Source organism: Oreochromis niloticus, linkage group LG12 (genome assembly GCF_001858045.2).
Source record: "Oreochromis niloticus isolate F11D_XX linkage group LG12, O_niloticus_UMD_NMBU, whole genome shotgun sequence".
Taxonomy (NCBI): Eukaryota; Metazoa; Chordata; class Actinopteri; order Cichliformes; family Cichlidae; genus Oreochromis; species Oreochromis niloticus.
The window spans coordinates 3,425,279-3,452,927 of NC_031977.2; the positions used below are offsets into that span (position 1 = coordinate 3,425,279).

The 27,649-nt window shown below is 39.5% G+C and overlaps 1 protein-coding gene across 5 annotated transcripts; it reads left to right on the plus strand.

Moving 5' to 3' along the window:
• Positions 1-400: 400 nt before the first annotated feature.
• LOC100699174 (endophilin-B2) lies at positions 401-27,414 on the plus strand. Of its 5 annotated transcripts, none has more exons than XM_019366057.2 (13): positions 401-559; positions 1,145-1,286; positions 2,580-2,591; positions 7,255-7,383; positions 12,022-12,155; positions 13,705-13,797; positions 13,916-13,927; positions 15,700-15,762; positions 16,968-16,991; positions 17,491-17,580; positions 19,218-19,318; positions 22,084-22,285; positions 25,710-27,414. In XM_019366057.2, the coding sequence occupies exons 1-13, from the start codon at positions 497-499 to the stop codon at positions 25,815-25,817; spliced, it is 1,173 nt and encodes a 390-aa protein (XP_019221602.1). In that variant the 5' UTR covers positions 401-496; the 3' UTR covers positions 25,818-27,414. The 5 variants fall into 5 exon arrangements, with proteins under 5 accessions (XP_019221602.1, XP_019221604.1, XP_019221603.1 ...); XM_019366061.2 differs by lacking the exon at positions 401-559 and adding an exon at positions 606-735; XM_019366059.2 differs by lacking the exon at positions 13,916-13,927.
• The last annotated feature ends 235 nt before the right edge of the window (positions 27,415-27,649 follow it).

The following is a 27,649-nucleotide window of genomic DNA, read 5'->3' on the forward strand; positions in this document are numbered from 1 at the left end:
GTGGTATGAAAACTGTATCTGTCCTATACACCAAAATGTGGAACAGAGGCAAGTAAATTAATGCCAGAGTTGGAGGAATGCAGGCACATGCCAAGGCATTTTACGTTCTGTGAATTTTGTTGTGTCTTCGTTTAGAAGACTGTTCCTTGGTTCAGCGTCATTTTTGCGGCATTGTCAACAATGAAAATAGCGACATCTGCTGGTAAAGCTTCTACCACCGACTATGGTCAATTTCTATATCGCAGTCGTACTGAAATTTAAGATCTGATTGCGCTCAGATTTCAAGTTACTGTTGCTGTCTTGCCATGTTTTATTGTTGTTAAATTACAAAAAGTCATACTGCTGTCTAATTCTACAAAGGAGCTGCTTTTCCTATTTCCGTAAAATGATGCGTGTGACGTAAGGTAAGGTCACGTGACTTTGGCGTCTGCCACAACATCTAGTGGATAGTGTTAGAGTGCTCTCCCTCGAGTGTTTTAAATCATAAACAAACGAAATGGATTTCAACGTGAAGAAATTAGCCTCCGGTGCTGGACTGTTTTTGACACGGGCTGTCCAGGTAATAAAGCGCTCGTGAGTGCCGCGAGCGGAAAAGTGTTGTGGCTTTTGCTGTCGCATCCTTTCACTTTGGCAGTCAGTTGTTACTAGCGTTAATAACAATTTGGTACAGTCGTATCTGACTTTGCGGTATAGCGCTATGTCTAACGTGACGCTGCATATCAGCATCTAAAGCAGGTGAAATTGATAAGATATTCAGCTGTGCCTTGCTCGTAGTTTGGGCCAGCGGCGCAGTTCAACATAGGACTGTTGAAATGCTATCTCTGGCAAGCTAACGTAGCTAATATTAATTATTTCTCAAGTTAAAAGAGGCACAAATGTAGTACAAATATAAACGTTTTTTTTTTTTCATTTGGATTAAGGGTGAAAGGGGGACGGAAGTGACAACGATTAAGTGAGCACGAGCAGATCATTAACCGGACCCCTTCGTGACGTCACTTTTCTTAATATTACTGTTTTGTTTTATTTTTTTATTCGCATGTATGTGTGTAAAAACTGATTGCATCTCAGAGCAGAGAGACGCAGATGTGTTCGAGTACCGTCGTTCACCTGTGAGATGTGTGTTGTTTGCGCTCTGACGCCTCAGTTCACAGAGGAGAAGTTGGGCCAAGCAGAGAAGACCGAGTTGGACGCTCAGTTTGAGAACCTGATGAGCCGGGCAGACTGCACCAAACACTGGACCGAGAAAATCTACAGACAGACTGAGGTCCTGCTACAGCCCAACCCAAGTATGACATCAACATAGCAATCTCATTATTATAGTAATTATAGGTGGAAATAATAATCAATAATCACATTACATACTAAGGAAATTCAATTATCCCGTACACTCACTGTCAATATTATTAGGCACACATACTCATTTTAAAGAGGCTAAACATGACAAATCTTGTCTATAATAATAATAATAATAATAATAATAATGATAATGATATACGTATATATAAGGAGCCATATTAATTGATGTGTTATGTAAAGCATGGTGTTGCAGTGGTTAGCACTGCTGCTTCACAGCGAGATGGTGGATTTGAACCCCACCTGGCTGGGGCCTTTCTGTGCGGAGTTTGCATGCTCTCCCCGTGTTTGCAGGGGTTCTCTCCAGGTACTCTGGCTTCCTCCCTCAATCCAAACGCATGCAGTTAGTGGGGTTAGGTTAATTGGTGATTCTAAATTGCCTGTATGTGTGAATATGAGTGTGAATGGTTCTATACGTGTTGTTGGCCCTGTGACAGACTGGCAACCTGTCCAGGGTGTACCTCGCCTCCCATCCTGTAACAGCGGGGATAGAGTCGACACCCCTCCCCCCCCCCCCCCCAAAATCTCTAGTGTTGGTAACGGACGCACCCAAAGCCACCAAAAGGTACTTGCAGTGTGTCAAATGCACTGTAAGTAGCATTTATTTATATAGCACTTTTCAAATTGGTGCCACTCACCAGAACAAAGTAATGTCTTTCTGCATGTGAATTTGAATGTGTAGACATTAAATGAGCACCCACATTGGGATGGCTTTCTGCTTGGAAGTATTAGCTGCCTGGTAATATTAATGAATTGCACTTATCTAGCAAAGCAGTATGTTAAATAGATTAAATCAGTTGAGACATCCAAACTCCCAAGACTGGTTTGACTGAGAAATGTCTAGCTTCATGTTAATTAATGTTAAGAAATAACCAACACCAGTGTTTATACAGTGTACCTAACTTACAACTAATTAGCTAATCTTACCTTGCTAACCTGATTTATGTCCTCTAAGAGCATATATTGCTTGGGAGAACAATGTTTTGTGAATGCTTTTTGACCATGCATGACCGTGTTCTAAGCGGATTTTGTCTATAATGTTCATATTGTCATATTTAGTAAGTGTTTCATAAGAACAATAGCCCACCCCAGGCTAGTGGTATGCTATGATTATATTAAACATAAGGGGACTGTTTAAGCCAACAATCTTAACTGTCCTAAACTATTGATTAAATATATGAAAACAGGGGCACTAACTTGTGACCGTTTTATTCTGCATGCCACAGTTGATCATACTGGTGAGTATTTCGCCTGCCTCCTCTAGTGTCCTGCTTTAGAAACCTATCATGTCTCTGAATTATTAGTAGAAAACTAATAATTTATTAACGGGAAACAGTGTGAAACACAGTGAGTCAGTGTTTTGCAGGCTAAGTGCAGATTATCCTGGCAAGTATAGCAACTTTTAAATGCAAAATTTAAGGCATTTGTAAGATTTGTATTGATCACTAGCTTTTACAGATTGTATTCAATTATACTGAGACATCCACTGGATGTAGATGCATGTCTGTACGTACCCTAACAACAATTAATGTATCACAAACCATCAAAACCTTGTTAGAGGCGGAGAGATAAATGCTAAAAGTATTTCTTGTGTTAAATTAGTTCTCTAATAGGACAGTTTGGACTTCAGACAGAACACCACATCTGTGATGAGGATGATAATGACTTTAACCTCCTAAAAGAGAATGACAAAAGAAACTCCACAGAAGATGACACTGGCCGTTGAGAGCTAGTGGAGATAATACTAAATTTAGAGATGGCAGGGACATTTTAGATTTTAGAAAACATTTGGCTACCCCTTTTCACTGACACCCAGTTCTCCCTCATAGTAGCTATCCATACACTGTACTCCTCTAGTACTTTTTAGCAGTTAACAATTACCTTCATTTCTACAGCTTATTTTACATTCTTTCATAGTGTGTAGTGGTGTGTGTATTTATGGAAGATGTAATGTCAAATTTGTGCACATACACTACCGGTCAAAAGTTTGGACACACCTTCTCATTTAATGTTTTTTCTTTATTTTCATGACTATGTACATTGTAGATTCTCACTGAAGGCATCAAAACTATGAATCAAACCATATGGCATTATCTGGGAGTGCTTTGCACACTCTTGGCACTCTGTCAACGAGCTTCATGAGGTAGTCACCTGAAATGGTTTTCCGACAGGCCTAAACAGCCTATTGTCTATTCATCTCTAGAGCTCTATTCGTCTCTATTGTCCATTCCTTGTGTTTCTTGGCTCAAACAAATCTCTTCTGCTTGTTGCTTTTCCTTAGTCGTGGTTTCTTAGCAGCTATTTGACCATAAAGGCTGATTCACACAGTCTTCTCTGAACAGTCGACATAGAGATGTATCTGCTACTGGAGCTCTGTGTGGCATTTATCTGGACTCTGATCTGAGGTGCTGTTAAGTTGTGATTTCTGAGGCTGGTGACTCAGATGTATTTATCCTCAGCAGCAGAGGTGACTCTTAGTCTTCCTTTCCTGGGGCGTTCCTCATGTGAACCAGTTTCATCTGAGTTCCTGATGGTTTTTGCGACTGCATTTGGGCACACGTTTAAAGTTTTAGCAATTTTCCAGACTGACTGACCTTCAGTTCCTAAAGTAATGATGGACTGTCGTTTCTCTTTAATTGCTGACTGGTTATTGCCATAATATGAATTCTAACAGTTGTCAAAAAGGGCTGTACCAACCTGACTTCTGCAAAACATAAACTGATGGTCCCAACCCCACTAAGAAGGCAAGAAATTCCACAACTGAACCCTGACAAGGCACAAATGTGAAGTGAAAACCATTTCAGGTGACTACATCATGAAGCTCATTGAGAGAAGGCAAAGGGTTTGTAGCACTGTCAACAAAGCAAAGGATGGGTATGTTCAGAAATCTAAAATATAAGACATATTTAGAGTTAATTATCCGTATCTGTATTCTTTTTTGCTACGTAATTCCATATATCGTGCTTCATATATTTGCTGTCTTCAATATGTATCTACAATGTAGAAAGTAGTAAAAATAAAGAAAAACCATCCGTCAACAGTTCAAACTTTTGACGGATGGTTCAGAAAGACGTTTTCTTTTTTTAATTTACAGTTTTCCACAAGTAATAAAAAATAAATGAACAAAATGAGCTAATAAGCAATGTTCTATTCACTAACACTAACAAATGAATGAAAAAAATCCACACACACCATCAATATGAACAAGCTACAACTCTTTTCGTCATATTTTTCTCTCTGAGGCTTCAGTACTTTTCCTTATTTGTACTTGTGGAAAACATGTTTGCTTTGGGTATGGCCAAGTCATCCACCGGGCTTTACTTTTCCATAATATTCTATGTAACATTAGACTTTTTTAACTGTTTTAATAGTTGTTACTGTATTGTTAATTCAAACACTGTATTTTCAGTATTTGAATTAAATTTGTTCTAAAACTGGTATTAATTTAATTTATGTTTCTTTTTGACGCAAGCCAAAGGAGCCAGAACACACATTTGGTCCCTGCTGGGCGTATGTCACAACCTGCTGTTCTGACTTTTAATTCAATTAAATTCAAGTCACTTTTATTCACATATTCACCAATTTACAACAGTCGCCTCAGTTTACTGTAGATACCTGGCTCCGGGAGGATCAGAAATACGCTGCGACTGGTTGGGTTTGAGGGGAACAAAGAGAGACAGGACAAAAGACAAACTATAGAAGTTACGAAGGGCTGAATAACTCTTCATCTGAAGTTAGTTTGAAGCTTTAAACTTAAGTAGTAAGCGTGCTAAGTCCAAACTGGTAGCTAGTTCAATAGTAGAGTGGCCTGGGGGACTTAAGTGGGACTTCAAGCTTTCAATTAGAAAGCATCTAGTACTGTTAACTCTTTGTTGATGTTATGGTGAAGTGCTAATGTATGCGATGCACTGCTAATGCTGCTAATGTTTTTTTCATGTGTACATGCTATAGTGCAGCAGTAGTCTTTGACTCACTTGTAAATGTTGTACTTCATGTAGCAAACCAAAGAGGAAATGACAAATGAAGAAGAATGGCTTTTTAAGTTCTGTATTTATGTCGAAAGAATGAGTCAGCATTCAGTAGTTTGCAAAACTGTTGAGCCATCCCTAATTTATTTCTATTTTGCTAGAAAAATGGGAAACGTGTGTCGCAGTTTATTATAACATATGCAACTATGTATGGAGTTTTTGACAAGATCCCCAACACCCCAGGATGCAATGCAGTGCCTTAAAAACCAAAATGGCACACTCTGAAAATGATAAGTTATGAGGACAGGACTGACAATGAGTGAAAAAGCAGGCAATTTCTAAAGAAAAACTCTAAAATACCCAGAGAAAAGCTGGAGAAAAGCCAATAAAAAGTCAATAAAAAGTGTCCTAAATTAGCATTATATGAATGGCAGGTTGCAAAAAAGGCTCCACTGCTCACTTAGTCACTATTTTCAGGTCTAACTGAATACACCAAATTATTTGAGTGAAAAAGGAGGACAAAGCTGGTTTTGCTTTGCTGTGTGTTTGTGTGTGATTGTTTGATTCCAAAGCACCAAAAAGGTGAGGGCCAAAATCCTCAGCTTGAGGCTTCATAGTGAGACCTCACTTTCTAATGGGTGATGTCACAGCTGCTATGTCCATCTTTTATATTTGGTTTGTGTGCACAACAGTCTGTTGGTAAAGGTTGTTAGTTTCTCTCTGGCTTTGGTTATGTAGAGCTGAGCAGCAGTTTGTATGAAATGGCTGTGTGCAGGAGTTTATGAGAATCAGTGGCACAAACATATCATCGTACTGTAAGAAGAAAACAACATTTTGCTTTGGGTCATCACAGTGTCTGAGCTTTTGTACATTAATTCAGCAGTTTGGCTCCATATTTAGAGTTTCAAGCCTAATAGACTACATTCAGGTAAGCCTTTAAGGCTTACATGACATAAAATGTTTGTTCTGAAGAGCTTCTGATGTTGGGCTTGTGTCAAACGAATTCATTCAACGCTATAAGGCTGCAGTAAGTGGGTTTTATGTACTGACTACATTGCAGTGGACAAAATAACAGAAAACTTACAATTAATTGTCAATTCAACTACCCTTATGTGGTATGTTTTGGGGGTTATTTTGGGTTTTTTTACATAGTGAAAATGTGAGTAGCATCCATTCAACCCTTTCCTGTTGTAAAGTATTCATGCTATTTTGTCTCCCTGCGTTTTCCATGTGTTTCTTTTCATTTAGAGTTGCTGCAGCCAGACATAGAAACCTCTGATATATAAATTAAATTAAATTAAATGAAGACTACACCCAGAAATGCTGTGTATTGTCTTGCCATACTGTGTTAACTGCAGTGCCTCATAGGGGAAACTTTCCCTGCATGCCAAGTGATGCACATTTGCAGCAAAGTTTGAAGGGTTTTTCCTTCACCTATGCACCACCTCGCCAGATTCCATGATATTCAGAGATGTAGTATCACATGATTTTGAACATATACAGCAGTTCTTGCTTTGACAAAGGAAATGTATTATATATATGGCTGAATACATCTTACTTAAGTACTGTTCTAAAATGAAATTATCACTATTACCACTCTTTGCATTTCATGCAACTTTGAACTTTTACCCTACCATGTTTCAAATAGAATTTGTTTTTGGCCACAAGGAGGGTGAGAAGTTTCAAAATGGATATTTACCATTGAGGTTACATGTTATTAAACAGTAATAGTGGTGGCTGTTTATTTTGCTGAAAGCTGTCCACCCTGTAATTCGGTCTGTCTGTTGTGCTGAGCAGTCTGAAGGGTTTGACCACACAGGGTCATTATTTCTGAATATAGTTTTCATTTAATCAGCATGTGGGTAAGAATTTCAACTGGTTCTTTATTTCTCAGTTGTGCCATGAATAAACTCTTCTTTATTTTTCATTGCAGGTGCCAGAATCGAGGAGTTTCTTTTTGAAAAACTGGACTGGAAGGTGCCGTCCAGGGTTACTAATGCAGAGCTGCTGGGTCAGTATATGCAGGATGCAGCAAAAGAGTTTGATCTTGGAACGCCATATGGTGAGTATAAAAAATCCCAACAAACAAATTCCTAGGAGTTAAAAAAAGGAGCAAGTTAATTATTGATTTAATTCTGTATCAGGAAAAACAACTGGGCGTGGCCCAGAGTACTAATGATAAAGAAATCTATTTGTCATATTTCTCCCATACTGGATTTTCTTTATTGGCTTCCTGTTAAATCCAGAATTAAATTTGAAATTCTTCTACTCGCAAACAAAGTCTTGAATAATCAGGTCCGGTCATATGTGAAAGACATTATAGTGCCAATAGAGCACGTTAGAGCTCTATTGGTACAAGCTACAGACTTGTGGTTGCTAGAGTTTTTAAAAGTGGAATGGGAGGCAGAACTTTGAGGTATGAAAAACTTGGCTTTCCTGTGAAACCAGGCCACGTGATTTGGAGACAAATGCCCTCTCTAATTTTGAGATTAGACTTTAAACTTTACCTTTTGATAACTCCAAAAAGGTTGATTCTGTTCACTAGTAACGTAGTGTTTTCAGTGGGAGAAAGGTTTCACCACTCATCCAAGTGACTTCTACAGTCTCAGCTGACTGCAGGTTTCCCCAACCTTATAAACAGTGCACTATGACTGAAACTAGCATCACTGAATGAACAATGGGCTGTGAGGTCAGTTTGATCATTAATATGCAAATTCTCATGACCATTGATCAACAACTACTGATGAAAGCCCACTGATCAATGGCCATGAGTACCATTCACAGAGAGAGGGGAATGGCTGCAATCACAGCATTGTGAGATGGCGATAGATGGACCCTTGGGCCCCCTCCTCGATTCAGAGATGGTCTTTCCCTTTTCACATAAATAGCCTCCATGACTCCTTGGAATTGTGTACATCCTCATCATTGAAAGAGTGTCCACTGGCCTGTAGGTGTAAATAGGCTGCAGAGTCCTGGCCTGACAAGATGGCTCTTCTGTGTTGTGCCATCCGCTTTACCAGAGGTTGATTGGTTTCCCTGATGTATAAATCCTAGCAATCCTCCTGGCACTTAACAGTGTACACTACATAACTCTGTTTGTGTCGGGGGATCAGATCCTTGGGGTGGACCAATTTTTGGCGCAGCAAGTTTTGGAGTTTAAAAGCCACAGAGACGCTGTGTTTAGAAAAAATATGTCTCAACTGTTCTGATACTCCTGACACATACGGGATCACTACGGGTTTTCATTTAGGCAGCAGTTGTCCTTCTCTCCTTGATTGGCTGGAGCTTTCTTTCTCTTAGCTTTCACAGCCCATTGTTCATTCAGTGGGCTGGTTTCAGTCATTGTGCAAATGTTCTGTTTATAAGATTGGCGAAACCTGCAGTCAGCTGAGACTGAAGAAGTCACTCGGATGAGTGACTGAACCTTTCCCCCCTTGAAAATGCTACGTCCAGATGAACAGAATCAACCTTTTGGGATTTCCTTACTTGGATGATTGAGCATACATGAAGACACCTTTTGATAACGTTTATCAAGATGTTGGTTCAGGTGACTCTGAACCTTCTGTTAGTTATGACACTGTCCCCATGATGCACTGTACGTTTTCTTCTGCTTGTTTTACATTTTGTCTTGCCTCTCCCATACTGTGTGTTCTATCCTGTCTCATTATGCTCTCTTTATGGTTTTCTCTTTCCCCTCACCCCCAACCGGTCGGGACAGATGGCTGCCCTGCAAACCTGGTTCTGCCTTCCTGTTAAAAGGGAGTTATAACTTCCTTCTCCTGCAAAGTGCTTACTCATACTATTTCATTTGATTCACTTTTTCAGAATACTGTAGAGTCTTTACCTTACAAGTGCCTTGAAGCGACTTTTGTTATTTGTATATATTGGTATTAGTTTACATGGACATAGCCAACATCTCTGCCAAAATGGCAAACATGCATTGGGGAAGATTGAAGCAAATAATTCTTCTGGGAAAAAGCAAGCATGATGTAACTAGAAGAATTCAATACTGAGAGAGTAAGAATATAGTGCTCTGGAGAAAAGTGAAACCAATAAGGAGATTGCTTTATCTGTTCTCTCGCTAACAAAAATGTGTTAATTTCCAGAAGTTTCTGTTCTGCTGGAGGTAGTATTTTCTGAGTTGTCTTTCTATGTATAGAAAGACATAGAAAGAAAATACATATTTGTCTTGCATAACTCTCTGTTCTGTCACCATGTAGGTCACTCTATAGCATAATACAGGCATATGTGTCAGACCAGTAAATCAGATCCATGTCCCTGTGTGGAAATCTAAGAATCAATACTGCTTTGAATGAGCTAGTTTGTGCACCTCATTCTGTTGCTGCATCAGTAGTCAGGGTCAAATGTGACCAGTGTCACAGAGGAGGAATTCCAGGTCTCAAAAAATCAATGGGAGAATCAGATTTATGCAGGAGCACTTATAACTTGTCATTTGGATCTCCTTCCCAGACATTTAGAGTGTCCTAGAGATTGTATTGATGTTGCTGTCTGTTATTTTTTCCCTCTTTATTTAAATAGACAACTTATTAAATGATTGAAATAATAAGTGATTTAAAGTTATTGTTTTTTAATCCGTAAATTACCTGACAGAGATTCTGTCCTCACAGGAACTTTTATCTGAACTTTGTCCATACCGTAGCGCACTGGTCTTGCTGGAGTTTTGTGCACTATAGATAATAATAGGGAAGAGCTATCAGATAACTGGTAAAGTACAGCTGTAGTGGTGAGGGAAACGCCCAAGAAGTTATTTGTTGTATCCTCTGGACAGAGCAAAGAAGACAAGGGACTTGGTATTGGAATGAAGAAGTACAGGACAGTATTAAAAGGAAGAAGTCAGCAAACAAGTGGCATGAAAATAGACAGGAATACTTGGAGGCTTGGTATAAAGCAAAAAAAGGCTTATAGTAAACTGTATGTGAGGAAGAACAAAAGGACAGAGAGATAAAGATAAAGATAGGCAGAGAGATAAAGCACAGAGATGGAAATGTATCAAGGAATAAAGAGTGTGTTGAGAAGATAGAACATGGAAAATGAGAGAGAAGGATGAGAGAAGGAAAGTTTGTGAATCAGGAAGCGTAAAGGATCAGTAAGTAGGACAAGGCAGCTATTTAAATGTTGACATGTGGAAAGGCGGTTGGTCCAGTGACATACCTGTGGGGGTATGGAGATGTCCAGGAGAGAAGACAGTGGGCAGCCTAAGAAATAGAGAAGTGTACCGATTTTCAAAAACCAGGGTGTTGTGAAGAGCTATTGTAATGTCAGAGGGATAAAGCTGATCAGCTATATAATTAGGGTATGGGGAAGAGTTGTTGATCAGTGAGCAGCAGTATGGCTTCATGCCAAGAAAGAGCGCTACAGATGTAATGTTGCCTTTGAGAGTTTTGATGGAGAACTATAGAGAAGGTCAGAAGGAGTTGCACTGTGTCTATATGCAGATCAGGCAGGAGTCTCTGTGAACTATGATGTTTGCAGTACTATGACGTATGTTTGTGATCTGTAGTGAGAGTTGGAGCAGGTGGAGGTATGAGGAAAATCAGTAGAAGCAGTAGAGAATACATGTGTATGAATGAGAGGGAGGCAGGGGTAACAGTGAAGCTGCAAGAAGCAAATGATGAATGTTGATGAGTTTAAATGCCGTCCGAAGCAATGGACAGTGTACATGAAAGGTGAAGAAGAGAGCGCAGGTAGAGTAGAGTTGATGGACATGTGTGTCAGGGCTGATCCGTGATAGAAAGATAGCAAGAGTGAAAAGGAAGGTTTATAAGAGGGTTTTATTGGATTTCTGGATTTCATGAGCTTTAACATGAAAAGTTCCCAAAATGTGTATTGTAGGTAGAACAGCACAACATGTTTTTCACATTGTCTGATGTCTCATATATATGAAATGGATTCTTGTATATAATATTTTTTCTGCAAAAGTTGTTAAATCAACAGATACCTTGATATATCACATAAAACTGTAAAATAAATACATAAAAAAACAACTACAAAATTATGCCAAGCTAAATGAGGGATGCTACTTCTGAACTCATGTAACTGCATAATGGAATATCTGATTGGTCCCAAATTGAATATGACAGTTGACACTGGCTTCATCTGTGTGTCTGAAAAAACTTTTGCAAATAAATATAATCATCGCTACCCGTTTGAGCATTACAGTGTACTGTAGGTCTGGCTGTGGTTTATCCACGTGGTGTTGCTGCAGCACAGAAAAAGCTGCTGCTGCTGCTGCTACTGCTGCTGCTGCAAGGGCATAATCAATGCCAAACACCATGCTGCCTCGTTAATTTCAAATGGATTAAAGCAAACAAACAGAACAGAAGTATAGTAGTTAGGATTCATGAATGTTTCCTAAAGCTGTTAACGGGACACTTATAAAATCATAGCAATAATACACACTGAAGGAAAGGCATGAAAAGGTAACATAAATGTCGTCACCTCATTTTTTGCTGGAACTGTAATTGTGGAAACAATAATTTCTTTGTTCTAAACTTACATTTTATAGTTTAATCCATTTTATTGTGCAAATGTGCAAAGGATACACTAGCATGTGCACATGGGCATGCCATGTCATTAATTCAAAAAAGTTTAAATTCTCTCTTCTTTACCAATGCTATGCTGTACTTACAGCATGGTGGGAGTGTCGTTTTGGTGAGTAGATCTAATGTGTTTCTTCCAGGGAACACTTTGGAGAAGGTGGGGGAGTGTGAGAAAAGATTAGGAGAAGCAGAGAGGGAGTTCCTCCAGACATCAGCCATCAGCTTCCTTACACCCCTCAGGAACTTTCTGGAAGGAGACTGGAGAACTATTTCAGTAAGTCTGGAACATCACGTCTATTCTAATGCTGTTTGAGTCATACATCCAATATACACAATATACCACACACTGTATCACGACAAAGTGATTCTGTGATACTCAGTATGTTGCAAGACAATAATGTACAATACATCTTGATATCAGTATGACTGAAAAAGAAAAATCTCTATGAACGTGTCAAAAAACATTATGTATGCCATTTGTGTGTGTATCTGTGTATTGACTTTATTATTCGATTTATTAGCTCTTCGATGTACTTTACTTATTGTCTGCTGTGTCAGCTATGTTCACATCTGGGAGCTTTTGTTCATTTGTCCCCTCACTGAGTAAGAAGGAAACATGAAGAAATGATATTTGTCCAGTAAATCACTAACCTATCGCAAAAGAGAGCAAAATGATATAGACCGTATATAAAAGACGGGCGAACTTCCTGAAGCCAACATGGAAGTCCCAGAAGGGGTGAACTCCTCTGTATGCACTGGGGGGAAAAGACATTTCATCTCTCCTGATGGGATTATGGTCTCAATCGCTAGTTTCAAGTCTTATTGAAAACATCAGTGTTTTGGGGGGTTTTGTAAATTGTGGTACTAATTCCTGTGGCGAATTTCCGTAGAGAAATGTTGTGTTTTCAGAATGAGTTGGTGAAAGCTGAGTCATTAAGCAGACCTCATGTCCACTACTTCAGAAGTGCTGCTGCACACCTGAGCTGTGGGTTAGAGAGATGTCAGGAGGATCTACAAACTGAGGCCACTTGTATCACAGAATATTGCACAATCATTATAACCTTGGAACATTCTTTGATTCAAAATGCAGGATTTCTTGCCACTGCCTGTAAACGGTTGTATATGACCTAAAGAAAGGTGACAAAAACAGGATGAATGTCTGATGAGCTTGCCACTCCTGCTTCTCACCAGCGACTTGTTGGAAGGCTGTACATCAGAGCTGCTAGATACCGTGTGGGATCTGCTTATGATGCTTGTATTTTCTCCACTTGATATTGCTCAAGATTACAAACACTGAAGACAAAATTAGAAAGGCTAATTAACCTGAAGTAGTATTTTACTTTGCCAAAAAGCAAAGTCAGCTCACTGCATAGAGACAGTTTAGCTTTAAAAGATACTTTTAAACATAGATCAGCCAGTATGTTTAGATACGGTGTTTCACCGTTTACAAACTGCCAGTGAGCAATCGAGTGTTTTCCTTGTAACATATGAGCAAACCAGCAGAGGTCAGCATTGTTGTTGTTTCTCTGTTGTCTGACGCCACAGCATGTATTGAATGTTACATGTCCCAGTAAGTTAGTAGCCTTATAACCTGCTTGAACTATAAACGTTCCTTTTTTGTTAACGTTTATGATTAGGACTAAATCAAATGAATCCCTTAGTTTTGCAGCTACAGGTTCAGGTTCCTGGAAGACTTCCCATGATGCACTCGGCATTTCTCATTCACTCCCTGCTTTTACTACGCATGTATTTAAATGCTACTTCTGCATGTCATTAACGTTTGCCTGCTACTTAGTTTCTGTTTTGTCCTTTTCATGGTATAGAAAGAACGTCGTCTTCTGGAGAATCTTCGCTTGGACCTTGATGCCTGTAAAACACGAGTGAAGAAGGCAAAGGTGGCTGAAGCAAAGGCCGCGGTGAGTTCATAAGCAGCTCACAATCAAATTCCCACACATATTCCCCCAATAATTCAGATGATTAATCTTTGGCGATGCTTGGATTAACCATAACTAACTGTTTATGCATTCTTTGCAGTGCGAAGGGGAAGTGAGTATTGAGGACCTTTTTTTTAAACTCTTGGATGCACGTCTTGGGTTGTTTTTCTTGTCATACTTGCTTTGGCTCGATTTAATTTTCTGCTGTTACTGCAGGTTTTACTGTTAATAAGTTTTCACAGACAAGGCTTGACTATTACATTACGACAGAATGTGACGATAAGTCAAATTTGGCAAACTGTGTTAATTGAAAGCAACTCACACAGTGTCATTTACCATTTGGCATTTCACCTGGGGGCCCCTCTGCATGGATTCTATATGTGTAGTTTTTATGATTTGGTGGTTGATATTTTGGTTCTTCACAGCAGATATGTGATTGGCTGTCACAGCAAGCTACTTGGGAGCAGATTTATTTAACATAAACAAGACTTAATGACTGTCTTAAACAGCACTGTTGACCATGACACAATTCAGGAACTGAGAACATTGCACAGTCATCATCACTCTTTAGCATACCCTGACTCAGTTATTGCAACCTATTAGGCAGGAAATACAGAAGGCACACCACAAGACCGCAAAAACAGTGGGAATGTTCAATGAGCTGACTTTACCGGAAGTAAAGTCAGCTCTCCTGCTTCCTGGCAGCGTGGAAGGAATGCTCCCTTCCCCGATAAACAATGTATTAGGTTCATAAAGGGTAAATGTGAGTTTTTTCAATTCAGCCTGCATCCCTTTTTCTTTAAAAGAACATTAGTTGCCCTCTTAAACTAAACTAAAAACATAAACTAACAAATCAGCTAACAAATCAGCTAAATAAAGAACATACTTGAATTTCTTTGTATTTTAGTTTTGTTGTTGTTCTAATGTCCTTAGTGTGCTGCTACTTGCTTTGATCATTAAGTGAATCAGTATTATCAGGATTACACTATCCTGGATCATCAAGGGACCTTGGATTTCTTAAGCAGAGTATGGAGAATGCATCCCTGGTTAATATTGCAGTGACTTTTCTTTACAAATATTTTAACTTAGTGGTCATTTTCACTGAAGAGAATATTTTCATGGGTACACGGATAGATACTGTGTACTAATGGAGATCTGTATTTTGTCCCTACGGCCTCTAGGACTGTGTTCAATTTCCTAGCCAAGCATCCATACAGTACATATATATATATATATATATGCAGGGAGATGTAGGATCTGTCTATGTCACTGCCACCTTTCTCGGCACTGGGGTCTGGGCCCTATTTATGTAATGTACTTAGATATTCATGAAGTCCTTACAAGTATGTTTTCTTAACGAGCTGATTATACATTACTGCAAAATCAGGCATCTTCTTGCTATAAATTGTAACCTTTGTGGCATACAGAGCAAAAGGAGTCAGGCTACATCCAGCTGCCTTACTAAATGCCACTAGTGTTCTCAGTTAAACCTAATTAATCAAATGAAACAAGTACATAAACATCTTCTGCTACTTTCCCCTTCATTGTTAGTGGCAGACCCTTGTAGTTGATAACCTCTCTTGAAGCTTGTTTTTCTTTTTCACTGTTAAACAGGACTTTTGTTGCACTTTTATCCTTCGTTTTCAGTAACTTTTGCAACCAGTATGCATGTTAGCATGCGTATGAATAAATAAAAAATATGTCAGTGTTCTGTTTACAGAAATGTTTACAGATGTTAATCACCAGCCAACTGTCACACCTCTGCAATTATTATGAGTGCTGTGCTTTTCTGATTGTATTTTGGGGGAATTCTTTTTAGTAGCAGTGCCTTGTTTACGCTGAGTAAACAACAACAAAAATGAAATAACTGTACTGTTTCTGTAGACAGCTCCAGATTTTCAGGAAACCAGACCTCGCAACTATGTGCTTTCTGCCAGCGCCTCTGCGGTAAGAAGACAATCCTGCTTTATTAAATACTGATGAGAAAAATAACACAAACCTAGGTCATTATGCGATACTTTTTCATCTTCTGTTTGTCAAGTTGAACTTTCACTCCTATGACCAATGCATAGTTCACTGACTTTCTATGATTCATAATTAAACTTGATGCAATTTAGAAATTGATATACTTTGTCATGCTGGCAAGCAGTTCAGGTAGCTGTGAAGCTATGCTTCATTAATGTTTGACTGGAGGTGTGTCTGTCCGGTAAGAATGTTGATTGCCCGTAATCATTACTGGTGGCAGTTTGCATAGCATCCTTATGTGTCATATCACTGTATTATGTATTGTGAATGATTGTTGTCATACCATTGATAACAAACGTTCCACAGCCTACAGTGATGTTGGTTGGTTTAAATCTAGCAGTCTGTCACTGCCTTTACTTTTGAGCAATGCCAAGCCACACCTGCTGGGTGTGACTAAAAGTGTGTGTGTGTGTGGGGGGGGGGGTTGTACTGGTTTTTCTGGTGGGGACCAGCAGCCCTCGTGGGGACCAAAATCCAGGTCCCCATAGGGTAGGCAAGGCATTTTTCACACTCAAAATGTGGTTTTAGTGTCAGGGTTACAATTGGGTTATGGTTAGGTTTAGGGTAAGGGTCAGGGAAAGCATTATCTCAATGAGATGTCCCCACGAGGATAGAAACACCAGATGTGTGTGTATGTGTGTGTGTGTGTGTTATATAAGTTTCAAAATTCATAAATATGAATATTTATTCAGTGTCAATATTTCATCTATCTAATACAGAGGCTTTCAGGTAACATTTTGACATATGCGCAGAATGACATGTCTTTTTTTAATATTAAAATATTTAAACTAAGCTCATAGATGTGTTTTTAGTATCAGAATGAGAACGAGTATCAGAATTTAGAATGAAATTTAGATCTAAAAAAAAAGCAATAACTAGAAATATTGAAATGTTGTTTCAACATTTCTTGTGGGTTTTTTTTTTACTACTTTTCAATGAAATGTAGAGTTAACATTGTGTAGTTTACATTTTAAACAGTGTGTTAACCTTTTTAAAAACAGGGTGGTAGGTTTTATTTAGTAACGACCTCAGGTCCTGGTTCTAGGTGACCATGGTGAAGTTATGCTAGGATTTTCATGTTATAACTAATTTTTCTCTTCTTATGCTGCATGTTTTTGGTCCATCAGCTCTGGACCGAGGAAGTGGAGAAAGTAAGTATGATTGTGTGGGAGTTGTGTACTTTGTCGATCCGTCTGTCTGGTCGTTAGATTGAGACACCAGTGTGCCTTAAACAAACTACATTATACCATGCGCTTGCTTTCAACGGGCCACGCTTTAAAGTGACTCTTAAACTTAATTACCATAAACCTCCTACCAGCTTTTACTCTTTCCAGTGCACATAGTGTCATACACTGTACATCCTAGCAATGCAAAATAATTAAGGTCATTTAGGTGAATGAAGCTGGAGCTTTTGTCTTCTGAGGATTGTAGGATATGAAAAGGTTTAAGACTCTTGACTTACATAATAATTATTGAATAATCATTGTATAACTATAATGAATAATTAAATACTAATCACACAGTCTTTCACATTATTCCTTTTATACATTATCTCATCTTTTATTATGTCTCTAAATTAAAGTCTAGACTTTAGATTGGTCCAAGAGTTGTGAAGGAAATCTGTCAGTAATATTGTTTTTATTATTTCAGGCTGAACATGAGCTCCGAATAGCTCAAACAGAGTTTGATCGCCAAGCAGAGGTCACACGATTGCTTTTGGAGGGCATCAGTAGTACGCATGTATGTGAGTCACACCCACAGCCATGACTTCTATCAGCTCCAGCCACACACAACCTTGACATTGAACTTTCAAAAGAAAAAGTAACTTTGTGTAACCACATTAGCATGTAGTTTGCATGTTTCAGCAATCTACAGCATAGAAAGAGAAGTTCCTCGTAGATGGCAATAGTCAAACACTTCACTGAGCTCTTATCTGTAAACATTAAATATTAATTACAAAGTAAACACAGTACAGTCTTTTTTTCTCTTGCCTAAGGAAGATTAGAGAATAGATTTGCTCAGACTACATTTAGATATATAGTACACACACTACCAGTCAAAAGTTTGGACACACTATCTCATTTAATGGTTTTTCTATTTTAGATTTTAGATTCTTCCAAATAGCCACCCTTTGCTTTGATTACTGCTTTGCAAACTCTTGGCATAGTCTCAATGAGCTTCATAAAGGTAGTCATCTGAAATGGTTTTCCAACGGTCTTGAAGGAGTTCCCAGACATGCTGAGCACTTGTTGGCTCTTTTGCCTTCACTCTGCGGTCTATCATCCCAAACCATCTCGACTGGTGCGGCACTCCATTACTCTCCTTCTTGGTCAAATAGCCCTTACACAGCCTGGAGGTGTGTTTGGGGTCATTGTGCTGTTGAAAAAAAAATGATGATCCAACGAAACACAAACAGGATGGGATGGCTCTCCTCCTCTCAGTCCTGCAGGAAATGCAGGTGCCGCCCAGAGGGAAGCCATTGAAATGCAGGGTGAAGAATGTGAGAGGGGTCATTGATGATTTTGGCTGCCTGTCTAAGGCTGAAAACCTGTGCAAGAGTTCTGGCAGGCAGGCCAATGATTTTAGAGCACACTGATGCAGTGTGCTGCAGTCTGTTCCTGTTCTGAAGGCTGAGGGAGTGGAACCAGCAGGTAATGGAGAAGGTCATGATGTTTTCCAGGAAGGCATATTAAAAAGTCATCATGATGGGTGTGCTGACTCCAAAGGAGTTGAGTTTCCTAAGGAGGTATAGCCGTTAGTGGCACCTCCTGAGAATCTCCTCTGTGTTGGCAGAGAATTTCAGGAGGTTGTCAAAGATGGTTCCCAGGTATTTGTACTCCTCAACTACCTCCACTGGCTTCCCATGGATGGTGGTGGTGACTGAAGCAGCCAGATCCCTCTGCCTACTGGAGAAGGTCACCACCATCTCTTTGGTTTTGCTCACGTTCAGTTCAAGTTTGGAGCTGTCACACCACTTGACAAACTCCTGAAGAGCAGGCCCATGGTGTTGTGAGGGGCCTGACAGCAGTGACAGGAGAATTGTGTCGGAGACCGGAAAAGGAGTTGTTGACCCGAACTTTCTGAGAACTTTCTGAATATGAATACTAAGAGTTGTCAAATATGGCTGTACCAACCTCATTTCTGCACAACATTAACTGATGGTTCAGGTGACCACATCATGAAGCTCACTGAGAGAAGGCCAAGGATTTGAATCACTGTCAACAAAGAGAAGGGTGACTCAGGAGCCTAAAATATATAGATGGATGGATGGATATTGTATTGTATTCACACACTGTGGTAGAGGTTTTATCAGTGTAAAAAAAATCCAATCACATTGTTGTGGTCCTTTAAGAATGATTGCTGATTCTTATTTTCAGGTGAATCATTTGCGCTGCCTGCATGAATTTGTGGAGGCCCAAGCAGCTTATTACAAGCAGTGTCACCTCCACATGCAGGAACTACAGAAAGAGCTGGGAAGGTGAGAGTAAAATAGGGGGTGATGTGGGTGGATAGTTTGATTCATTCAGCTTCATGCTTGGTTAGAATTGATAGCCTGTATCCTTTATACCCCAAGCCTGAAGTTGTAATGCCAGTGTTTGGAATTTCAACTTCACAACAACACAAACATCACCTTACACGAGGGGGGGAAAGTGCATTTCTTCCTGATATGAGACTTAGGATGAAACAAGACAAACATTACAACCAATACCAATAAATCAGTGCACTTAAATGATCAATCAGCAGCAGGCTGTGCTCTTTAGTACAGCAGCCGACTGTGATCGTTGCATGTGTTTTTAGAGTGCTTGGCACACATCAGTTAACACTGTTAAAGATCTACTCATAACTGATTAAAAACTGATAACAATATAGTTCTTAAAATATATAAACTAATAACTAATATGATTACACTGTAGCAGTTTCTACGATCCATGTTCAACATAGGACAACTGGGCAATTGGTATAACCCTTACTAAGCCTTATCCTGCTTTTTCCTGTGGCATTGGAGAAGCATTTTTTATTGAACTTCACTATTATACTAAGCACCTTTATCCTGCTCTTCACCTAACCACCTGACTGCAGCAGCTCTTTATTTTGTCATTCTTCCCTGCAATATTTTGTGTTACTCAAAATAGTAAAGATTGGCATCCTATGATTTACAGCAATGGATAAAGTAAAATTAAGGATAAAAAGTCTAAATACAATCATAGAATGGCATCATTAATCATATTTCTTTCTTGCAGTTTGTTTCTGTCACCCTTTTGTTGCTTTGTGTTCATGTTGGACGACTCTTTGCAACACCAGTATGATTTCTCTTTGTGTAGTTTTTGCATTCCCATGTGCATTTCTATTTTGGCTGAAAATCTACAAAAAGCTACTTATTTGGCATTGCTGAGTGCCAAAGCCATAATTAAAAAATATTATACATTTTTTAACATGCATACAAGTATTTTATTTTTTTCCACTTTGCAGCATATAATACAGTGGCTTGCAAAAGTATTCAGCCCCCTTGAACTCCCCCACATTTTGTCACATTACAGCCACAAACATGAATGAATTTTATTGGAATTCCACGTGAAAGACCAATACAAAGTGGTGTACATGTGAGAAGTGGAACAAAATCATACATGATTCCAAACATTTTTTACAAATAAATAACTGAAAAGTGGGGTGTGCGTAATTATTCAGCCTCCTTTGGTCTGAGTGCAGTCAGTTCCCCATAGACATTGCGTGATGAGTGCTAATGACTAAATAGAGTGCACCTGTGTGTAATCTAATGTCAGTACAAATACAGCTGCTCTGTGATGGCCTCAGAGGTTGTCTAAGAAAATATTGGGAGCAACAACACCATGAAGTCCAAAGAACACACCAGACAGGTCAGGGATAAAGTTACTGAGAAATTTAAAGCAGGCTTAGGCTACAAAAAGATTTCCCAAGCCTTGAACATCCCACCGAGCACTGTTCAAGCGATCATTCAGAAATGGAAGGAGTATGGCACAACTGTAAACCTACCAAGACAAGGCCGTCCACCTAAACTCACAGGCCGAACAAGGAGAGCGCTGATCAGAAATGCAGCCAAGAGGCCCATGGTGACTCTGGATGAGCTGCAGAGATCTACAGCTCAGGTGGGGGAATCTGTCCATAGGACAACTATTAGTCGTGCACTGCACAAAGTTGGCCTTTATGGAAGAGTGGCAAGAAGAAAGCCATTGTTAACAGAAAACCATAAGAAGTCCCGTTTGCAGTTTTCCACAAGCCATGTGGGGGACACAGCAAACATGTGGAAGAAGGTGCTCTGGTCAGATGAAACCAAAATGGAACTTTTTGGCCAAAATGCAAAACGCTATGTGTGGCGGAAAACTAACACTGCACATCACTCTGAACACACCATCCCCACTGTCAAATATGGTGGTGGCAACATCATGCTCTGGGGGTGCTTCTCTTCAGCAGGGACAGGGAAGCTGGTCAGAGTTGATGGGAAGATGGATGGAGCCAAATACAGGGCAATCTTGGAAGAAAACCTCTTGGAGTCTGCAAAAGACTTGAGACTGGGGCGGAGGTTCACCTTCCAGCAGGACAACGACCCTAAACATAAAGCCAGGGTAACAATGGAATGGTTTAAAACAAAACATATCCATGTGTTAGAATGGCCCAGTCAAAGTCCAGATCTAAATCCAATCGAGAATCTGTGGCAAGATCTGAAAACTACTGTTCACAAACGCTGTCCATCTAATCTGACTGAGCTGGAGCTGTTTTGCAAAGAAGAATGGGCAAGAATTTCAGTCTCTAGATGTGCAAAGCTGGTAGACACATACCCTAAAAGACTGGCAGCTGTAATTGCAGCAAAAGGTGGTTCTGTGAAGTATTGACTCAGGGGGCTGAATAATTATGCACACCCCACTTTTCAGTTATTTATTTGCAAAAAATGTTTGGAATCATGTATGATTTTGTTCCACTTCTCACGTGTGCACCACTTTGTATTGGTCTTTCACGTGGAATTCCAATAAAATTGATTCATGTTTATGGCTGTAATGTGACAAAATGTGGAAATGTTCAAGGGGGGCGAATACTTTTTCAAGCCACTGTATATTGTAAGCCTTACTTCAAGTTATAGCAGTGTAGATGCACAAAAAGCTGTTTATATAGTTGTTTATGCAAATCTTTGCCCATTTTGTATTATTTTAGTTTATTAGTGTTCTACATGTTCTGGATATTCAGACCATCACATCTGCCTCTCCCCCCCAGGCTTCCTAATGCTTTCGCACTGAACTCCACAAACGCCATTGCTACTCCCAGTATGGTGACAGAAGGCAGCAGCAGCCCAGTGGAGACTGACACCCTGAAGATTGAAGAAGTTCAGGCACCAGCTACAGGAACTCGCAAAGCCAGAGTCCTTTATGATTACGATGCAGCGGATTCCAGTGAGCTCTCCCTTCTGGCTGACGAGGTGAGGTTTCATCATCACCCTGCAACTAGGCAGCCAGTAAATGGCTGTTGGTCTCTGGCCAGAAATCTCTCCAGGGCTTGGTCTAAGCCAGAGGTTCCCAAAGTGGGGGCAGGCCCCACACTTTGGGAACCTCTGGCTTAGGGGCGCAGAGCCATTGCAGGGGGGGCGCGGTATGAAAAGAAAAAAAAAAAAAGAGTGCTTGGACACTGTGGACAGGTTTTTGACGGGGGCTCCCACATAAACGCAAAGCAGGAGATGAAGCATCACCAAATATGTTTCCAAACCAACTTCCTTCCAAGCCAAAGACTAGATATGCTTTATGGTGAAGCATATCTTCCCTTTGGCTTCACCTGCACAAGTGCCAAGGTAGGTCTCCCCTGCAAAATTAGTTTCCCTGCGTCGGGAGCACGCGCTGGGCTCTCCAAATCACGGACAAACAGTATCCCACATTCTTGATTTTTAGTTCACAAACACTTCTTGTAATAACTAACTACTCCTGACATTTTGGACATGTTAGCTCTTTATACTGTAAAGTTACAGTGGGATACAAATAATATCAGGCTGATCCTGCCGTAATTTGTTCCCCGGTTCAAATCACGGACAAACAGTATCCCACAGCTGTTTGTGTTTAAACCCATTTTGCACAGACAGACATTTTTTGAAAAATGTATTGATAGCGATATTGAATATTATTACACAGGAAAAAAACCAACATTTTTCTTGTAAAAAAGGGGGGCCTGGCAAAAAAAAGTTTGGGAACCACTGGTCTAAGCAATAGGCTCAGTCATGTGGCATTTGCTGGTTGTAATTATGTAATGCACTTACACTTTCCCGGATCTTTAATTTTTTATTTGTGTGTATTTTCTTTTCTGATGATGGAAACAAGTAGAGCAATCTTGCTATTCACATTCACAGACGTATACACATGTACACCCATTAAAAGTATAAAGATAAAAAAACAAATCAGCATTCCACTGTAACATTAGTCATGGACATGCCCTATGTGTAAAAGTAATTCCCACCACTCTCCCACAGTGCTTTTTTTGGAAAGCTGAGTTCAGTTTCACTAGACACAGTCAGGCCTGATTACTGCTGGACCTGAAGAGTCAAGTAATCTCTTACATGGAACCTGTGTGACAATGTGAAGTTATAAAAGCCTAAGGCTCTTGGACTCCAACAAACCACAGTGCGAGCCATCACTCACAACAGAAGAAACCTTTAATCTTCCTGAGAGTGACTGGCCTACCAAATTTACTCCAATGTGGCAAAAGCTGTGCAGTCCACATAGTGTACTAGTGAGTATGGGTAACTGGAAAAACAGGCAGCTGATACAGCCTAAGCAGTTGTATGTAACATGTAAAATGAATTAAAATAAAAAAATAAATTGTGGGGTCTCTTATAGCCAACAACAGGAATATTCAAGATTTATTGAACTTTTCATCACAACCTTTGTTGTCCCCTGATGAAAAGCTTTCCTCATAATTGTTTGAAAATGAAATTTAAAGGACGGGAAACGTGTATTGGACCTTAATAAGGTGCAGCTTATCAGTGATGTTAAGTGATCCATGTAACAGCATATTTTAGGTTCCTATTTTAGTTTTGATTTCTAAAACAGATAAAATATATTCGCAGATATTGTGTTTCAAATGTAGTTCCAAGCTTCATGCAAATTAAAAAGGAGCTAGTGACAAAATCAACGAGAGATGACTTTGATCAACATTGGATAGTTTATAGATTAATTGTAAATGAATTAGGAGTTCAGTTAAAGATGCAGAAAATTTAAACTGAACTCCTGGCATGATGTTGCTATGCTTTTATCCAGATACACTTTGTTCTTTGGAAAGACTGTGCATGACCTTTTCAGTAAACGTTTGCTGAGTTACTAGCATATTTACATTTCTCAATATCATCATGTCATTCACAGATGACTGTCTATTTAAAAAATAATGCAATCAAATGTCTATCTGAGAAAGTATCCATGTGTTCATTCCAACTCTGCAGTGTCAGCAGACATGTAGATACACACAGCATTTAGATTTCAGTCATAACTTACTCTGACTCAGACACAGCTGCGCTTTTTAATCACACTCACATATTGAAAGTTTGATCATCTAAAAAAGCTGAAACAATTTATGAACACCACAAAGGGGTTTGAGAAATCTCGCCCTACTGTGGTTTGTATGTCAGCTGTGTCCAGTGTCTCTTTTATATGCTGAATTTAAAACACTTCCTCAAATGATAGGCTTGTGCGTCATCAGTTGGTTTCTCCAGTAAGGTTCCTTTTTTCCTCTTCCCTCCTGCCTCTTTCCTCTTGATAAATTTTAGGAACTGAGACATTCATTATGTTGTGAACAGATCTGGATGACCTGTGTAACAGGAGACAAAAGAGACAAAGTAGAGAAATAAGAAAAGCTTAACATACCCTGTGTTTGAGTGTCGGAGTAATTATATGAAAGAAACAAAGCCAGGAGAGCATCATGAGTAACTCAGGCGTGCCTTTGTCCTCACCTGTGGGCAATTAGGAGTTAAGCCCCTTGTGAATAACAAGGGAACTGAAATGGTGTGACTTTAGTTCAATTCAGTTCATTAAAATTTTATTCATATAGAGCCAATAATAATAACCGCCACCTCAAGGCGCTTTATATTGTGAACTAGCATGTGAACACGCATTTGGTGACCGTGGGAAGGAAAAACTCCCTTGTAACAGGAAAAAGCCTCTGGCAGAACCAGGCTCAGAGAGTAGCAGCCAGCTGCCGCAACCAGTTGGTGGGGGGTGAGCGGAGTGTCATTGTCCCTGGATCTGGGACCCAGGATTTTGAGTTTTAGGGAAGTTTTTATAGTTTTGCTCATGACTTCATGGCTCTATATTCGTTGTTGTTGGTGTTTAGCTTTCTGTTATTTCTCAGGGTAGGCTTGATACAACATTTCCTGCCTTTAGTTCTGAGGTTGTCTTTCAACGATCTTTATTTATTCTGTGTTTATGCAGGTTTATGGTTCCCTTTTGGTTTTAAGATGGAATTTATATTCAAGTGCAATAGCCTTCTGTTTATGATGTTGTGTTTTATATTCCAGATGAACTCCGAGTCCACAATCGTGTGTTGTAGATTGATGGAACGGTCATTCTTATTGACTCTTGCTAGACTAGGAGAAGCCTCTTCATTACTTGCAGATCTAAACAGTGAAGTTAGGGTTCACCTGCAACACCTGAGCATGAATAAGATCCTGGAAAGCAACTAAATCAGGGTTGAAATACAAGCATGTGTGAGAAACATTGCTACTCAGTTACATATGTAGAGTCTTTTCCTGTTTTCTGTTGAATAAAATATGGATAATATGGTTAATATACTATACTATAAAATGCTGATTATTTACATTTGCCTCTGTTTTGCACATTTTGAATGCTCGCCTTCTTTCTGCATTACAGCTCATCACAGTTTACACAGTGCCTGGAATGGACTCTGACTGGCTGATTGGAGAGAAAGGAAACCATAAAGGAAAAGTGCCGGTCACATACCTGGAGCTTCTCAGTTAGACAGCGCACACACGTATGCATGTGCATGTGTGTGATTGGACACATAGTGAAGCCACAAAGAATTTCTCACTCTTACACTAACCTCTAATCCTCAATAACACTTCTCCCAAATACACAAAATGCTTCTCAGACAGCAGTGAAAATAGAGACACTCTTATAGTGACTCGAGGAAAATCCTCATTGGGGATGGTTGACATTCCTTTCAGTTTTCTGTTTGTGATGTTTTTGTGTTATGTGCATCCCAAAGTTTCAAGCAGGTGTCCCCGTGCTTAGATGAAATTATATTGGTGCGTTTGATGTCTTTGCTATATTTTAAAACTGCTTTCTTTGCTAAGCTCTGATGAAGAATTGAATTGTAAAAGTCTAAATTATTCTCTCACAGAGATTAGAAGTGTAAGCTTTCACTGAACTGGGTCTAAATGACGAAATGCCTCAGTTTTTCTTCAAAAGGCAGCGGGGCGCATGAAACAATTTCCTGTTCTTAATTCTTCGGGTTAAAGTGGTGATGTTAGGCGACTAAAGAAGAAGTGAAAACAAATGGGACTTCTTTATGTTGTATTATTTTCCAGTCCCACTTCATATGTGAGGAGCAGGGAAACCATTGAGGCCACTTTTTGGTTTGTTTGAAAGATGTGACAGTTTCCTTCTTTTACTGCAAATGTGTTTGCCCCTTCCCTTTTTTTCCTCACAGTGACTCTTGTGATTACGTTAACTTATTGGTGATGAAACTGTCACATATGATGATTTACCATAGTTTACACTGTAGAATTGTAAACCACTGAAACTGTTTGAGAGGATTGTTTGGGGAAAAATATTTGCCTTAACTGCTAGCTGAAGCGAATGCAATACCTATGTTATTTAAAGCAAGAATAGCCATTTGGGCTTATTCTTTTTTGTTTTTTGCTTCTCGCATTTTTCCACACCAACGAAGCTGCTCCTACGAACAATATGAACACTCTACACCTCTTTTCTAACTGCCTTAAGAGGATGGGCGGGGACTGCTGACAATGTGCTCTTCAAATGTTGTACAAATGTCCTCTGATTTAAAGTTCACCACAGCCAGCATGCGACACTGACACTCCCCTGCAATTACACAACTGCTTGTGTGCTTTGGCCTTGAGTGTTGTTGTTTTTTTTTTTTTTGTTGTTGTTTTTGGTTTTTTTGTATTTCCAGTGTTTGTCATTAAATGAAAGGATTTTCAGTCTTAGTGCTGCATGTGCTACAGCCGGTAGCCCGTCCTGCTGGACACTTATGTGTGTGTACATGAATGTAGACAAGTCTGTTTGTGTGAGATCTAAATCTATTGTGCTCCCTTATGTCCTGCATGTGTACATGCATTCACTGCCTTTATTTATTTATTTAGTTATTTATTTTAACACAGCCTGCTAATAAGTTCATGTGAAACGAGCATGAGTATTTTACCTGCAGGTCATGTCACATGATAAGAATTCTTGGTACTCGTGTGCGTTCATGTGTTTTTGTCCTGCTCCCTTCTCTTCTGCTCATTTCACAAATTTGAAGTAACTTTCTGTTCTCTGTCTGTTCCTTGCTGAATGAATGAAATGTGTCCATTAATAAAACTGATTAATTGATTAACTGAATTCCTCATTTTCAGTTACTTTTCAGTTTGACTCAAAAGAACCCGAACTACACTTTTTGGGGGGGTTTTTTTGTTTGTTTGTTTGTTTTTTTTTAAATTTGCCTCTGATGTACAATCGGCCAAGTTGTGACGTGAAGTGCAGACTTTCACCTTTAATTCAAGGTATGTAACAGTCACGGTGCCTGGGTCATTGACCCTGAGTTTACCATTTTGGACTTCTTAAGTTCTCTT

Bases quoted from the DNA above. Each gene is read 5' to 3' on its own strand.
- LOC100699174 (XM_019366057.2), top strand. From the start codon at position 497: ATGGATTTCAACGTGAAGAAATTAGCCTCCGGTGCTGGACTGTTTTTG. The intron at 560-1,144 runs GTAATAAAGCGC...CTGACGCCTCAG, and splicing joins TTTTGACACGGGCTGTCCAG to TTCACAGAGGAGAAGTTGGG. The intron at 7,384-12,021 runs GTGAGTATAAAA...TGTTTCTTCCAG, and splicing joins TGATCTTGGAACGCCATATG to GGAACACTTTGGAGAAGGTG.